Genomic DNA, 17,123 nt, shown 5'->3' with positions numbered 1-17,123 from the left:
TGCTTGTGTCATGTTGCAGAGGAAGCTCTAAGTAGCTCTCATTCATTATGTTAAAGAGGCTAATTGTCGTGCACTTCCATCACCGATTGGATTAGGCCGCATGTTATAGAGAACACAACAAAGCCACGTCTATTCTGCATCTATCTGAGTTCAGTTACTGGCATCGAAATTGCAGAATTAGATTGACCGTAGGTGTCTTTAACATACAATGAATGTCAGATTTCTTTGTTTCTGTTTGGTTTAGGTTTGGTTGATATCGGACTGGTGTTAAATCTGCCCTGGGTATCACGGATCAGTGGTTTGACTGCTCGGCATCAGGTGTCAGGCCACTCGGAGCAGTCATGCCTCATGCTGAGCTTTATGATTACATAATGATTTAGAAAGCTGGTTTAACGCTGGACACCCGCTGAGCTGGATGAGGGGTTTCGGCTCTGATTAAGCCATTGTAGTTATTTAAAGCTACGCAATTGTTTGTGAGTCTCCGGATTGTCTCACTGGAGCTCTCAATGGAGCTCTGGTCTTATCCCATAATTCTCAACTGTTAATCCACACGCCGCAGTGTGTGTTAAATACCAGAATCCACTCGTCACTAATTAGGAATTGTGGGTTACAAATACTTATTAGTGTATTTGTATTGTCTGCGATGGTTGGTGCTGAACACTAGAAGCTTTTGTTAGGACAACATTTATGCTGGTTATCATATATGATGCACATTAGATAGATAATGTTAATATGTTATATCTTTGTTGAATTAACAGAGTAAACTTGTAAAACAATGTTTTTCACTAATAAGCTCTCTGATTTTTTTAAAATTTTGTTTTGGTAAATCTGTATCTGCATTTGCTCGAAAAGTTTGTCACCTGTTTCTCTTTGTGTCTCACCCAGAGCGCTCACATGTCCATGATCGATGCCCTGATGATGGCCTACACAGTGGAGATGATAAGCATTGAAAAAGTGGTGGCTTCTGTCAAGCGTTTCTCTACCTTCAGTGCCTCTAAGGAGCTGCCCTTTGACCTGGAGGACGCTATGGTCTTCTGGATCAACAAGGTTCAGAAAAGCACACAAACATAAAGCTTACAGTACACCGAAGATTAATACTATTCTTCAAAAGTTTTTCTTTGCATTTCGTCATTTAATTCTCTAAAATGTATTGCATTGGGTGCTGAGCACCATGAGGTTATTTAAGCTGGTCCACACTGACCGTATTGGTGACAGTGGTCCTCTTGAATCCTGTAACTGGAGCACTGGAGACAGTCACACCGATAGGAGTCCACGCACAAGTGGCTCAGGCTCATGTTGCACTTGAATATCTTGAAGGCCTGAGGCAGCGAAAGCCATGCGTGAATGAGCCATGCTGTGTCTGTGAATCATCATCATGTTCCACACCATCTTTGTGAAGGAAAGGAGAATTATCTGTTGCTAGCAGACGGATTATATTTATATGATCTAATTTGTCTTCAGAAATCTATTTAATTTTTTTTTTTTTTTTTTTTTTTTTACCTGATTATTTTGTTGATTTTGTGTGTGTTTGTTGTAATTTTCAGTCATCTTACTAATCAATAACTGATTTGATACTAATAAAACAAAAAAAAACCCCACAGAAGTACGCTTTTAATTGTGTAGTGTGTGCTTTAGGAATCACATTAACTTGAAAAACTGGAGAAACTTGACATTTCCCTGGAAGATTTTCTTTAGAACAGTTTTTTATGTATCTGGGTGCAAGTTTCTAATTGGACTAAAGCGAAAAGAAGCAGTGTGGGCTCACAAGAGTAAAATTATTACTAATGATAACAGCTTAAATGACATTAAATATCCCGTTTGATTGTATGTTACGATTATCTTTAGACAACTCTCTTCTGTCATCATTGCAGAAATCTTTTTTTCTGCATAGTGCTGAATCTTTTTTTCCCCACACATCTAACCGTGAATTCTACGTTAACGTCTGAATTTCCTTGTCAGTACATTTCTCTCTGTTTTATTTCCTTTCATTTTCTTTTAACAGCTAACACTCTAGTTAATATAACAGGTATTTTTATGTTTTGGGTGCTGTTCATGCAGGTACATGCACTTTGAAGTTGCACATCTATAAAGCTTGGTTTGAAAAACAGTGTTTACTTAAGGTGGTCTTTGTCTCTTTCAAAAGGGGTTTACATGCATAAAGCAGGGGTGGAAACTTTTTACAATATTTTTTCAAAAGGATAAACTTGCCCACACTTGCTTACATGAAGGAATTATCATGAAATACCATCAAGAAAAGAGTTCTCGGACTTCTCTGTTTTCCTCCTGTATTCTGTCGAGTCCTCTGGTTATGTTTCTTCTTCCTTAGAGACTAATGTGTTTATTCAATCCACAATGCTACACAGACCAGTTTAATAGGTTTAATGCAAACCAGGAAGTACAAACACGTCAGATGAGCCTTTTCATGAATTCAGATTGAGCATTTAACAGTCCATTATATGCATAAAGCTGGGGTTTTCAGCAAATAAAGAACATTAAATAGAATAAATTTCTCCTGCAGGTGAACATGAAAATGAAGGAGATTACAGAAAGGGAGCACAAAGTCAAGCACCACCCCCTGGAGTCCCCCAGCCACCAAAAGGTAAAGCCAATAAGTCGGACGGAAGTGCAAAATTATCATTTAGATTCTTTTCCATGTCTGTATCTAACTGGATCAGAGAAATATTCTTTCTAAACAACAGCTTCCTTCAAAGTTAACATGAGAAGTCTACCTGAAAGCATTTTGCAGATCTGACCCTCCTCTCTTTCTCTGTTTACTCCGGAAGCAGATCTGATCCTTTCTCTTTGTGACCTCTGACCTGTTAATCTTTCTGCTCCTATTCCTCATCTGTCCCTCCCACCCTTCTTATCCCTGCAAACTGGATAGTCTCCCTCCAAATGGTATTGGAAGCTAGTCCCTGTAAGTTGGCTGCCAGCTCCCAAACACCCATTCCCTCCTTCTTATCCCCCTTGCACGCATAGTTTTGTGTTGATGTGTGCGCAAACACTCCACCATGGCTCATTCAAGCTCATTCTGTGCCGCTTGTAGCCCATGTATCGGTAAGGGGGGAGAAAGCGGACACATTTTTTTCCCCTTGCGATGAATGTATCACGCAGGTGTCAGGTTATTCCAGCCCTTGTGAAGTTTTCAGAACATATTTCTTCAGCTATGCTTTGTGTGCTTCCTCATTTCAAGCTCGGTTAGGCCATGTGAACTTTCTGTGATTTAGTGTATGTGGTATTTGCTTGCCCAGTGAGAATAAAGAGCAAATCCCTGCCTACACCTCTCCTTTGCTTTGCAGACCACCTCTTGTCACTAATCTGCTTTGTCATTGTACTTCCAGTCTTTTGCTCTGACACACTCTCTCCTATGTGCCCACGGCTTCCTCTGACACTATTTCTGCTCTGTGTATCAGCCTGATGTCATGGCAGAGCTAGCCCACTGCATGCTGGAGTCGCAGGATCTTTCAGAAGTGGTACAGTGTGTTGTAACCTGGGAATAGACGTCCTCATGTAGATCCTGATGTGTAGTTGAGCTCATTGTCCTTAGTAGGGCTGTGACGATATGCTTTTGTCCCGATTTGATTCCAATTGTTTGGGTGCCAATTCAATTTAAATTGCGATTCTCAAAATTCTTCAATATTGCTGATTTTTGTAGATTAAAAACACACAAAAAAAATTATAAAACTTCTTTTTGCTAGTAATTTTTCTTGATTTTGGTTAGGAAAAAACACAGTAGCCAGACCATCATTCTGCTGCTATAATGCTCAAGAAGACAAGTCAAAAAATCAATAAAAACAATAAAAATGGTATTTTATTGAAAAAAAAATTATTTTTTTAAATTCAAAATTGTGAAACAAAAAAAATCCCGATATTCGATTTTTCGATTTGATTTTTCAGCCCCCTAGTCCTTAGCCTCTCCTGGGATTCGTCTCGAAAGCTGCCTCAGTGGATCTGGTGTAGTTTTGTGAAATAGCAATGTCAAAAAAAAAGTTGAAGTATTGTTTTTATTATGCAAATATACATTAACAATGTGGCTTTTGGTAAAAAAGATGCCCAGTGTTTGCAGGTTGCAGATTTTAACCTCGTGTGGCGTTTTAAAATTATCTACATTGTTCCTCTTTTGTATTTCAGGAAAGGTTTTAACTATTAATAGAAATCTTTTCATTTATTAGCGAAGAAATCTGATGCAGCCCAGTAAAACCGCATTAATCTTACTTACTTGTTAGTTTTCTGTCAATATATAGATGACGTCATAACATGGATGCCTACAATAATAATACAGTAAAAACCTGATATTGCAGTAGCTATAATTATTCTAGCAACTTACTAGCTTTGCAAACTGAAACCTCCGCAATGAGCATGCAGTTAAATGATCACGTTACTGGAAACTGAGTGATGTTGTCTCAGTAATGGCAGAATTTAAGGTCGAACTCCATGTGGTTTTAATAAAATGACCCCAGCTGATTTTTTGTCTTTTTTGGAGATATTTCCTGTTTTTATCACAATAATCTATCTTGTCCTGGTGCAGAAATGATTTTCAGATTGACTGCTCATCAAGAGGGTTTGTCCCAGCATAATTAAAACATCAGGAAGTCATGCAGAAACAGTCAAAGTAAAATGCAGTAGTACTAGTTAGTAAAGTCTTCTCAAACCTCTTGTGAGGTTTGTACTCCAAATTTAATAAAGATTTTAATGTGATTAGCATTTATATTCTTCATGGAGGAGATGCAACTGCACAAGTCTGCTGCATTTACTTTAACTACTGAATGAGCCCATTTACTACTGGGTTACTTGGCTTAACATACACTTCTTTCCCATACAGTAAGTGGGCCAGTGATTACCCCAGTTTCCATCTCAGCCAACTGGTGTAACTGGGTTTTATCACTGACCACCTTTTCATTAAAACCAGAGGGAGGTTGACCTCCCTTCCTCTCTGTTTCTGTCACGTCACAGCTCTAACACCTTCACCTCCATCTCCTCACAGTTAACCAGGTCTTCTGGGTTTTCCCTAACTTGGCTGATCATTAGGCCTTTTTTTTTCAACATTGGCGTGTTTTAAACAATTTGGTGAGGAAGGTTGAAATAAAACGCCACCTCCAGTAAAATACTTCTTGCTGTGAATCTCCAGGGGAGAACCCTGACCTGACCTGACGCCTACATTAATAGGCAACAGCTTTAACTGAAGGAGAGACATTCATGGTGAATAGACAGATTCACTCATACAGATGTGACACAACAGGTTGATGGTTGTGTACTAGTCATAGCTTTTAGCTTGATTTTTTGTATGTGACGTACTGACAGCACCTTTGTGATGCTCTCTGTTGTTGTCATGGGTTTTTCTTCTTATAAATCACTGATCATCTCCCCCTGCTGGTTAGGTTCGGTACCGTCGGGAGCACGCTTCAGGTCGCCAGCTGCCCTTCTTCCCACTGCTGGAAGACCTGATGAGGAATATTTGTGATGGAGCTCCATTGCTTACCGTGGTTCATTACTACTGCCCGGACATCATGAAGCTGGAAGGTGTGGTGTTCTTTATGCAAATCCTTCCACACGCTCCATACTTGGTTGTTAAACATTGAGAGGTGTTTTCTGTATCAGTGCATCAGTGTATCTGTATCTGTGTATCAGACTTCCTGTGATTTCACTCCATATGTCATGCAATTTTTGTTGCTTGCACATGGCTTTCAGATCCAGGCCTCTCAGTGTGACCTTTATAACTGTCTGGTCTGTATCCTGATCTAACCGTCTCTGCCTGTCTGATCAGATATTTGCCTGAAGGAAGTCCCCTCTATCGCTGATAGTCTGTACAACGTCCAGCTCCTCAGAGAGTTTGCCAACGAGTACCTGAATAAAAGCTGCTATCTGACAGCGGAGGACATGCTCTACTCACCACTAGTGCTTAAGGTGCAAAGACTGATAGATGTTTGACTTGCAAAAGTAATCTCTAATTATCTTAAATGTTCATCATCCATCAGTTCTTTCATGTCACCATGTATTTGCATAAATACCTTTTGTGACAGTGTGTGTGTGTTTTGTGTAGCACAATGTGATGGTGTTCATCGCTGAACTTTTCTGGTGGTTTGAAACGGTCAAGCCGGAGTTCGTCCAGCCCAGAGATCTCCAGGAGTTTAAAGATGGTAAGCTTGTAAAACAAGTTGTGGGGTTTAAAGGACAACACAAACACTGAGGTCAGTTAAAAAAATGCCCACAAGTGCATCGGCACGAAGCTGTTAGGGAGAAACTGGTGAGTGTAGTGACAGCGAATCTGTGTGTGTACAGCAACATCTCATGTTGCGTGTTTGAATAAACTGATCAGTGAGTTTTTGTTTTTTTTTTACCCGAGATGTGCAAAGACAGGAGTCACAATGAAGATTAATCCACAGTATCATGGTGGAGTTTCAGTTTGCTGCTGAAGTGGTGTGAAAGCTGTCGGGAATCACAAGCGTACAGTGAGAGATACGAGACAAATCTCTTCATCTCGTCAGCTTTGATGTGCCATAGATTGTTGTTACTGTTGATTTAATTGGATATGATGTCTGTAAATATTGTTTTATAGCAAGCATGCCATAAATTCCACAGACCACGAGTTTAAAGGCCATTTTCTTTAAAAAAAAAAAAAAAAAAAAAAATTGGTAAAAAATCTCCACTTGAGCAGTACTTAGACTTACCAGACTTTACATTTAAGCTCTGCATGTTTTTAGTTTCAGTTTTTACTAAAGGGTTTTAATTAGGGGTGGGATAAATTACAGTGGATTAATATTATTTACTTAAAAAAAAAAAAAAAGATTTTGTAACAAAAAAATCGATTTTTTAATTTAATTTAATTTTAGTCATTTTTATTGTTTTCATTGATCTTTTTACTTGTTTTCTTGGGTATTATAGCAGCAAAATGATGGTCTGGCTACTGTGTTGTTTTTTTTCTAATTGAAATCAAGAAAAAAGGTTTTATACATTTTTACTTGTTTTTAATCTACAAAAATATTGTATCAGCAATATTGAACAATTGTGAGGATCACAATTTAAATCGAATCGGAATCGAATTGGGACGAAAGCACATTGTCACAATAATAATTTATTCACAGTTTGATTTAAATTTTTGACTCTTAATATGTGTTCAGATTTGTTTTTCTTAGATTTTTTTTCTTAAAAATGCACGAAAACTAGGGCGGTTTTGTCTTTACAATACCTGATTTCCTTATTTTGTTGCTAAATTTCAGGAAACTTAAAACACAAACAACTAGGGTTTCAGTAGGCCACATCGCCTTTGTTGCTTGGGTCTAAGAATTTCTATGCAAATAATAACGCAAGAAAAAATGTCATAAGGATGACTGTTGCACCTCAGGATCCCCCGGAAGAGCTGGAAAATGTGTCTGGGAAGAGAGAGTCTGGGCTTCCCTGCTGAGGTTGCTGCCCCCGCCACCCTGCTGGTTATAAATTTAGCCCGATTCTCCTGCAGTGTCCCGTCTTATTGAGGATTAAATAAAATCTGATGCAAGACTACAGTTAGAAAAGTCATTTTAAAGTTTGATTGTCTGTGTCCCTTTTTTTCTTCAGCTCGAGCCATCGCTCATCCCAAGAGTGCCCGGCCGTCTGTGCCCATCTCCAACGCCACCAAGCGCAGCTTCCTGCCTAGTCCAGGCGTGGCTGATAACCAGAGCAGCCCTGAAGCTTGTAACAGGTACTTCCTGCACCATGAAGACCCTGACCCCCTGTAAGTCTCCGCTCACTTTCCTTTACATTCTCCTCCGTCACGATAACAGCTAACAATAGCTCTACCAGGGTGGGTGGATATGCAGCGTTTACATCCTCATGTCTCCTTCACCTCTAACTCTCTGTTTGCTCTGTGTTAAGATGGTTTGATGTGAGTCTTTGTGCTGTTTTTCATGCAACCTGCTTGCTTGTTGTGTGTTTCTTCTGGTTCATAAACAACAAACATAACAAGAAGCATTTCATGGGCTTAAAATATGTTTTATGTTTGCTGTAACTTGAATTCCAGCCAATTTCCTCTGCTAACAGAGCTTCAAGTAAGTTGGGATTGTTTTTGTTTGCTTTTAGTAAGGGGGGTCCAACCTTTAGTCCTTCCCACCCACTCTTGCCCCTGAGACAGAGACAACAGAAGCAGCAAGGAGAGGACAGTGCAGGTAAAGACTAGTCTTCGTGTGTTTCAGGAACGACTGTTCTGTTTCTAGTCCGAGTCATGCTTTGCGTCTTCTTTCGCGGTAGGTCTGAGAAACCGTTCAAACTCTCTGACTCAAATGGATGGAAAGCAATTGAGAAGCTCTGTAACGTTACCAGAGAAGAGACAAAGGTACCTTAAAATAAATAACCACTGCTGTCATTCTGCTTCATTATGGTTTTGATCTGAGTATCTAAGCAGAGCTTTTTGCGCGTGCTGTGTTTCTGCAGACCACTCTCCACGCTGAGCCCCTTCATGTTGCATTCAACCACAGACAGCGATGCAGACATGGCATCCGTCGACAGTGTGAGTCTGGCTCGCTCCATCAGTAAGGACAGCCTGGCATCTAACGTCATCAACGTCACTCCCAAACACCAGACGTCTGTCCACCAACCTCCACACGCTGCCATACGCCGAGTCAACGGCCACAGCCTGCTGAGCAACGTCAACATCGAAGATGAGGAAGAAACTCTGGTGGCGGTCGCCAGGACCGGTTCCAAAGCAGCTGCCGCAGTTGGAGACAGAGCTTCCTCAGACCCCAATCCTGCCTCGGACGGCTTTTACTTGGAGCCACTCATGCCTGCCACGTTGAAAACGGCCAAAGAGAAGTCTGTATGCCTGAACAAGGAGGAGGAGAGTGGTGAGGTGAACCGATCTGCAGGTAGAGGCTCCTTACGCTTGGATGGATCGACGGCAGCTGTTCGTAGGAAAGCTCCTTCCACTCTGAACCAAACATTTACCCCTACCAGCGAGGAAGAAGATGCGTCGGGTAAGCTGCCGCGACAGCGGGCTGGTCTCAGATCTGCACTCACCAGCAGTGTGGACTCCTCCAAGGAGCCGGCCGACGGCTTCTACCTTCATTCAGATACAGAGGAACCAAAGTGCGGCCAGGGCCGGGATGCTGAACTGGAGGACCTGGATGAGGAGGAGGAAGATTTGGATGAAGCTCTTACTACTAAAGATGCAAACTATCCCAGGAAAGCATACAACGAAGAAGAAGAATCGGCCAAGCTCCAAGAGGACATGAATGTGAAAGAGCACGAGGACAAAGACTTTAACGGGGGCAGCGGTCGGTCCAGCCCTTGCCTCAGCACACATTCACAGAGCAGCAGCATGGCCAGCGGCAGCGTGCGCATGACCTCCTTCGCCGAGCGAAAAGCCCAGCAGCAGCGCTTCGGCAGCAACCATGACCTTCGCTCCAGCGCCTCCAGCTCCCAAAGGACCACTCCCGATGGATCAGAGTGCAGCGGGCCTCTGGCTTCGTCCTGGAGAGTGAAAAGAGACCAGAGCCCCTCATCTCCTTTGGGAGGATGCACGCGCGCAGGAGACGGCAGCAGTGGCGTGAATGTACTGGCTTCTGAAATTGTTCAGCTCCGCATGCAGCTGGAGGAGAAACGCCGCGCCATCGAGCACCAGAAGAAGAAGATGGAGGTGCTGTCGGCGAAGCAGAGGCAGAAGCTGGGCAAAGCCGCCTTTTTGCACATTGTAAAGAAAGGTGGAGGAAAAAGCGACACGTTGCCCAACCCGCTTAAAGCTGACATATCAAAAGATGATCTCAACGGCGAGAAAGGACCGCCGAGTAAAGACGACATGTGTGTCGATAAGCTGAGAGGAGAGAAGGAGATGGAGGGAGGTGTCCCTCCCGGTGCCTTAGAAGCAGAGAAGAAAGGAAGCAGCTTTTATCTAGACGAAGAGTTGGACCTGAACGAGTGCAGCCGCTCCATCGAGCTGCTGAACGAAGCCATCGGCAGCATCCAGCAGCAGATGATGCAGCTGTCGCTGCAGCAGGAGATGATGATGAAACAGAATGTACAGTCTCCACCCGGTGCTCCTCCTCCTCCTCCTCCTCCTCCTCCTCCTCCTCACACCCTTGATAAAAACGGCGAATCTAAGACCGGGTCGGGTTTCCACTTTGTGGAGCACCTCTCTGGCACCGCTCCGACCAGAAAACCCCCCAAGCTAAGCTCAGGGCGTAGCTCTAGGTCCAAACCGTCAGAGCTGAAGATCGCTAAAGAGCAGAGCCGGCAGGCCTTCAGGACCCCCACTCAGAGTGGGTTAGAGACGTTACCGAACCCGAGGCAGCTGACTGGGGGCAGGTCCCCCAGGGTTGAACAAGCCAGACACCCCACAGCCGGAGAGACAATCGACAGGCCGGCATCTGGCCACGTCCGAAGCACCACCTTCCGCCTTCACGATGAAGCAAACATGCGGCTGCCGACCCGAGTGGATCTGACATCTGTGATTGCCTCTGAGGTGACCTCTGAGCGCCTGTCCAGCTCCCCCAGGGAGTCTGAGCTCAGTTCCTCAGATGCTTTGGGGAGGGAAAACTCAGAGGAGATGCAGCGCATCAAAGCCCACCTGATAGAGGTGGACCTGTCAGACCTGAAGCCCCCTGAGGAAGAGGAGGGTGATGAAGAGGAAACAACTGAGGGGGAAGAAGGAGACCAGAAAGCAGTCATGGGCTTCTTCTTTAAGGTAACGGCATTTTTTTTATTTTATTTTTTTAAAAAAAAATTTTATGATGAAGAAGATTTTTAGACACTGTCAAACTGCTTTATGTTGATCTGTAATGGAGGTGTTCTCTCACACACACACACACACACACACACACACACACATACACACACACACACACGTAATCATGAACAATAAGAAATATAGTTAGACCCCTCAGTTTACTGTAAATCTGTAAAAACTCAGACCAACCCAAATGTTCGGATCCAAATAAAGTTGTTCAGTTCTTATATTTGGTAAGTTTCTTCTCCCGGCTCCCCTCCTCCCCCTCCAGCAGCGCATACCTGATAGCCACACCCTGCATATAAACAGCATGTTGGGATGAAAATACAAAATAATGAAGAAGAAACTCTGAAGGTAAACATGGCTGAGAAAATGCAGGAAGGATTTCCCAACCCGGCTCGGTTAATTTGCCGCCTCCCACTAAACATCCAAGAAAGAGAAAATTGTTAGGGGAAAAATCTGCGAATAAAAAAACGTTGGATCTCGCAAGGAACAAAACCAGAGGGGGAGGAGCCACTCTTACATCTTGCTAGCTCCCCAGCATGACCTACCCCAGATTTAAACAAAGCCCTGAGTTCACCAAAGATTAAGTGATCACTAATCACAACATTAGCCGAGTCTTGATAGTTTCTATAATCTCCTTAGATGTTTTCTGTACTTGATGAAAACAGATGAAGTATTTTGAGATGACCGCAGGACGTCTTCCAGCTTGGCTGTTTAAGAAACGAGAAGCTACTGAGTCAGTTTGGCTTCAGGAACTTGTTCCCGACAGAAACATAATCATCCTGGTTGTAATTATCCAATGAGAGGCTCTTTATTTGCTTTGTTCAATCCAGGTGAGATCTATCTTTGTAAACAAGTAAGGTTTTTTAAAGATTTTTTTTTTGTTTTAAGTAGAATTTATTTCTGCAGGTTTTTTCTTCTTTCTTGGCCAAAAGTTGAAACAAGCAGTATTTCCTGGAGACTGGGCGACCTTATCGTCACAGTTGTATGGAATAAAAACGGTGTTTTCATGCTGCAGGATGAGCAGAAAGCAGAGGATGAGCTTGCTAAGAAGAGGGCAGCATTCCTTCTGAAGCAGCAGAAGAAAGCTGAGGAGGCTCGACTTCGCAAACAGCAACTAGAAGCAGAATCTGAACTCAAACGAGACGAAGCCAGGTAAAAGATTGTCTCACCATCCACAGAAAACTCAGGTCTCATCGTACTGGAAAAGTCTGGTATTCAGGTGTTTGGTTTCAACGGCAGGCGGAAAGCCGAGGAGGATCGTTTGCGTAAGGAAGAGGAGAAGACGCGGCGGGAGCTGATAAAACAGGAGTATCTGCGGAGGAAGCAGCAGGAGATGTTCGAGGAGCAAGGCCTCGAGAAGCCTAAAACCCCCAAACCGAAGCAAAAACACAAACCCAAGTCTGTCTTCAGAGAGGAATCCTCTGGTGATAACTTCTCCAAGTGCTCTTCTACACGTGAGACATCAATACTTTTAATAAAAAGTTTGGCACGTTGTTCTACTTTTCATGCATCTTGTTTGGAGTAATTTAAGTCCAGCTGATATGAAGCTGTAATAAAATGGCCGAGTGTCTCCTGTCCACGTAGCTGACAACCTGAGCAACGCCCAGTCCGGCTCCAATCTGTCTCTGGCCTCCGCGGCTACAAACGAGGCCGACAGCGTCAACTCTGGCGGCGCCGGCTCTCAGCGGTAATATTGTTTCTGATCGTCTTCATACTTATAAACGTTGATGAGTGAGAATATTCTGTCCATTGTGAAAGTACTGTGTGGTGATTATTTATCTGTTTTTTTCCCATCGGTTAATCCCGTTTGTTTCTCTGCGTTTAGCTGCGACTCGGTGGAGTCGTTTCCAGGCAGCCGGAACAACAGCCGAGCGGCAGAAAGAGACTGGGACAACGGTTCCACTGCATCCTCCATCACTTCTATGGCTGAATACACAGGTAACCACGCAGATGTTTGGTTGTGTTTTCAGCTTTATTGGACACCACTACTTTTTACCCTTTTGTGTTATTTATTGGTCAGTTATTTAAGATCATTTATGCCAGATTGCATGATCACAAGTCTCATCCCAGGTTTGCAAATCCTGTTGAAAATTGAAGAAAATATTGAATAAAATTTTTTTTTATTTATATATGTATTTTTTTTGCTTCACAATTTTAAAATAGATTTTTTTTTGTTTTTTAAAAAATATTTTTTTTAAAAATAAATAATAATCCATTATGAAATTTTGATTATTTTTATCTTTATTGCTCTTTTTACTCGTCTTCTTGGGCATTATAGCAGCAGAATGATGATCTGGCTACCGTGTTGTTGTTTCGTAACTGAAATCAAGAAAAATCACGAACAAAAAAAGCTTTGTATTTTCTTTATTTATTTTTAATTTACAAAAACCAGCATTATCATAGAATCATGAGAATCGCAATTTAAATCGAATCGGGTCCCAAATAACTGGAATCGAATCAGGACAAAAGCATTTCGTCACAGCCCTACTAAATACTGTTTCCAGTTTGGAGTTCCTGAACAAATTACAAGACAAGTCTGACTAAATGTGTCAGTGGAACCTCCTGAAGTGGATCTGACCTCATTCTCATGTAAAAATGAGAAGTTTTATGTCCCTTTGATTTCTGCGATGCAGAAAACCTGAATGAGATTGAACAAGAAATGCTGGATAAAAGCTGAATTTATTTTGACCACTCACAGGTGACCCCCCCCCCCCCCCCCCCCCCCCCCCCCCCGCATGTCGCCAGTGGAAAAAAAGAAACACTGGTGTCTTCAAAAATGCAACCGAATCATGGGGGGAAAAAAAGGTGAAACAAATTTGAGAAGTCTCCAACATCTGACTGACTTTTTCCTCTTCAGGCCCCAAACTCTTCAAGGAGCCCAGCGCCAAGTCAAACAAGCCGATCATCCATAACGCGATCTCTCACTGCTGCCTGGCTGGCAAAGTCAACGAACCGCAAAAGAACCAGATCTTAGAGGTGAGTCTTCGGCCTGCCGTTCAGAGACTCTAAAGAGTTTATTTCAGTGTCTGAAACAGATTAAAACTGTTTGATAACATAAACTTTCAAGCTTTGTTTATATTTAAAATAGGGGCAGGACTTCACGTGGAAATTATGACTAATTAATTACAGAAACATTAACATTAAAAAATAACCCATTTAATCGCAGGGAACCTTTGTCAGAGCAAAATTTCCTGGTATGCCGATTACACTGCTGCACACAGTACCTCTGCTACTAACTTAGCCTTATTGGTGCTGTATTTAGAGATGTTTCAGACCGTTCAGTGGGTTCACTGAAGAGCTAGCGTCTTTTTCTGGTGGCATCGGCGACTCTCGGTAAGCAACAATAAAATATCGTGTAGTTTTCTTCTCTGTTATCTGCAGCTGCGAAGCCCCCAGCCGCTGCGTATTTCAGCCCTCATGCAGCTCCACGCTGCAGTCCGAGCAGGAGGTGATCACCTCTGCTGCCTGATCAGAGTGAAGTAGACTCGTCCTGGTTTACTGTCAGATATTCATGTCTAATAATATGGATGAAACATTTCTAAAGTTAAAATGACTCTTAACAGGTTGTAGACTCTTAATTAGAGTAACTGGAGCCGCAGCTCTTAGTTACAGTATTTAAAATGACACTTTGGCCAGGAATGTTTTCTATTTCTATTTTACCCTTTCCAAGGTTAAGTTAACTTATCCAGAGATTAGTAATTAGTTTGAGTTTACTAAATTATTCTCTTTTACTGTTATTTGATTTAACAATGAATTAAAATCCATTTAAGTCAAAAAATCTTTTCTTTTTTGGGGCAAATTTCATTATGAGATTAAAATGCGATTAATCGAGATTAATTAATTAGAAACCCTTTATTCATTCATTTATTATCCAAACGGCTTAGTCTGATGAAGAGTTGCTGGGAAGCTGGAGTCTATCCCAGCAGGCGTTGGGCGAGAGGCGGCGTTCACCGTGGACAGCTCGCCAGTCCATCGCAGGGCCTAATTACAAATTCTGTAATTAATTAGATTTTTTTTTTTTTTATTACTTTGAGTCCCACCCAAAGTAATGATTCACACAAATTTTAATAAGAATAAAAAGAAAAAAATCATCACTTTAAATCAGTTTGTATTGGTCTCATGAAGGTGGCGCCCAGGCCGATGGCGGTGGATCTCATCATGTTGCTTTAGGGTGTTTTTCATTTTCGATTCATCGTCTTTTTCTCTGTTCTATTTATCTGCAACAGATGGAAACCATTTAAATTTCATATCTTAGTGTCTAATTATTTCATAAAATTTTATTTCCTGCCTGTGCCTACCCCACCCAGGAGTTGGATAAGTGCGAGTCCAACCACCTGATGATCCTGTTCCGCGACGGCGGCTGCCAGTTCCGTGCGCTCTACTCGTACTTCCCCGACACCGAGGAGATCCTGAAGGTGACGGGCACCGGACCCAAGAGCATCAGCAGGAAGATGATCGACAAGCTGTACAAGTACAGCTCGGACCGCAAGCAGTTCACCGTCATTCCTGCCAAGACCGTGTCGGTCAGCGTGGACGCCCTGACCATCCACAACCACCTGTGGCAGGCCAAGAGAAGCGCCGTGCCAAAGAAAAGTGCGAAGTAACTTTTACTGGAAGTAAGTTACTGGAATCATCGTGTCTTCATGTTGCTTGTTTCCCTGAATCTGGGAGAGTCCACACGTGGGACGTGGACGTCTGTAGACGGGACCTGGGCAGAAACAAGGGAAGGTGTGTGTGTGTGTGTGTGTGTGTGTGTGTGTGTGTGTGTGTGTGTGTGTGTGTGTGTGTGTGTGTGTGTGTGTGTGATCTGAGGAAGGACTGGTGCTTGCAACCCTGTGATGTCACTGCAGTGGGTTCGGCGACCATAAACCAAGCATGTGGCGTTGATTTTTTTCCTTCCATGTAGTGAATGTTCATTTTTACATGAAGTATTTATTAGTTCAGCACTGTCACGGTGAGAGCGCCGCTGCAGCACTATAAAACGCTCCCCCTCCACTTTAGATCAATGGAAACTTGAGAGTCTCGACATGGACGAGGATGGGGAGGGGGTTCCTGTCTCTCTTTTCTGTAAATCTGAAACTGGGGGCTTTTATACAAACCCTTTAGGACCGCTGGACTTCTCTTCCCCTCCACAGACGGTCCAACCAGGCTGGCATTGCCGATTTCTGCCTCACCAGGGATCTCCAAAAAAAAACAAAAACCCGCTGCTCTTAAATGTCTTCTTCTTTTGTCAGAGGGGGGGGGGCACTCTGCAGCCTCCCTCAGACATCTGTTGGCCTTTCATGCATCATGGTACTAGCGTCTATCTATCCACCTGCTTTGTAAACCAGACGCTGATTGTGTAGCGCTGGATGTGTGTATGACCAAAAAAAAACCACAATGCTCATTTTAAATTTTCTGTAAACATCCTTTCTTTCAAGGGGTGATGGGAAATAACAGGCCTTGGTACAGAAATTATGTTGTTTTTTTGTTTTGTTTTTTTGTTTTAGCTTTTTTGTTATTCTAGCAGCGGTGTGTTGTAGAGCTGAAGCAGATGTTATGTGTTTTCATCATAACGGCAATTCTCTGATGTTTAGAGCTTAGTTGTGTTTCTTCACCGGGCACTCTTCTATTGTCCTGTGTACTTAAAACAAACAAAAAAAAACGAAGAAAAAAAAAATGCTGCACCCATGAACACTTGTCGACGGCTTCTTTCATGCAATGTACCCCCCCCCCCCCCGTCTCTTCTTCCGCCTCCACTGTGGCATGTCAGCCTGCTCTGTCTTTATTCATGCCAGCGGCACAACACACTCCTGCGCCGCTCTGTAAACCCGTTCAGATGACAGTATTCTGTTTATTCACAACAGGCTGGTGTAGTTGAGGCGGGGGGGGGGCTGTGGTTCAGTTGTGTATCAACATTAAAGAACATTCCTCCAAGGTGTTGACCAACACTGCCACATTGTCTCTTCTCTGTCTTCTCAGACATAAAAGTGCATTTCTTCCTCTTTTTATTCTCTTGTTGAAACCGTTCGCCTGGAGAACAACCAGAAGTGTTGCACAAGCACTTTACTTTCTCTTTGTTTGCATTTTTACTTCTTAAATCTCCAAACTAACCCATAACACTGCTTTTGTGCTCCCAGAACTAAAAGCAAACACTAAATGAAACAGAAGGGCCTCCACTGATATGAAACTACTGCTGTTTCCAAAAACACCGTACTTGATTCGTCGTTTTGCTGCATTTTTGACATTTTCTTTTGGGGGGGGGGTGCGGGGTGGTAGAGAGGGTCAACCTTTTCATTATATTTTTGTGTATTTTTATGTTTACTACAAGATTGTATTGGCATTTGGTCACCATTTTTTGTTACACTTGTGTAATTTTCATCCATGTCGGTTTTATCTTTGATCCCATGCCATTTATTTATTTTAAAAAAAATGGACGCACTGA

The 17,123-nt window shown here is 42.7% G+C and overlaps 1 protein-coding gene across 3 annotated transcripts in view; it reads left to right on the top strand.

Moving 5' to 3' along the window:
- camsap1b (calmodulin regulated spectrin-associated protein 1b) overlaps positions 1-16,909 on the top strand; it is a 28,898-nt gene extending 11,989 nt beyond the window's left edge. Inside the window, exons 4-19 of one of the 3 annotated variants that reach the window (XM_079252059.1) lie at positions 886-1,047; positions 2,519-2,599; positions 2,885-2,917; positions 5,379-5,520; positions 5,765-5,904; positions 6,041-6,137; positions 7,555-7,678; positions 8,056-8,141; positions 8,224-8,308; positions 8,407-10,651; positions 11,715-11,851; positions 11,939-12,153; positions 12,284-12,386; positions 12,525-12,637; positions 13,557-13,675; positions 15,007-16,909. In XM_079252059.1, coding sequence (XP_079108185.1) covers positions 886-1,047; positions 2,519-2,599; positions 2,885-2,917; positions 5,379-5,520; positions 5,765-5,904; positions 6,041-6,137; positions 7,555-7,678; positions 8,056-8,141; positions 8,224-8,308; positions 8,407-10,651; positions 11,715-11,851; positions 11,939-12,153; positions 12,284-12,386; positions 12,525-12,637; positions 13,557-13,675; positions 15,007-15,303 — 4,179 coding nt within the window. In that variant the 3' untranslated portion in view covers positions 15,304-16,909. Of the gene's footprint in view, positions 1-885; positions 1,048-2,518; positions 2,600-2,884; positions 2,918-5,378; positions 5,521-5,764; positions 5,905-6,040; positions 6,138-7,554; positions 7,712-8,055; positions 8,142-8,223; positions 8,309-8,406; positions 10,652-11,714; positions 11,852-11,938; positions 12,154-12,283; positions 12,387-12,524; positions 12,638-13,556; positions 13,676-15,006 lie in introns of all 3 variants that reach the window. The other 2 variants (XM_079252058.1, XM_079252060.1) reach the window with 2 other exon arrangements.
- The last annotated feature ends 214 nt before the right edge of the window (positions 16,910-17,123 follow it).

This window comes from Telmatherina bonti (assembly GCF_933228915.1).
Source record: "Telmatherina bonti genome assembly, chromosome: 13".
In the NCBI taxonomy this organism is placed as follows: Eukaryota; Metazoa; Chordata; class Actinopteri; order Atheriniformes; family Telmatherinidae; genus Telmatherina; species Telmatherina bonti.
The sequence above is the reverse complement of the archived record's forward strand: the minus strand, read 5'-3'. Positions and strand labels throughout refer to the sequence as shown.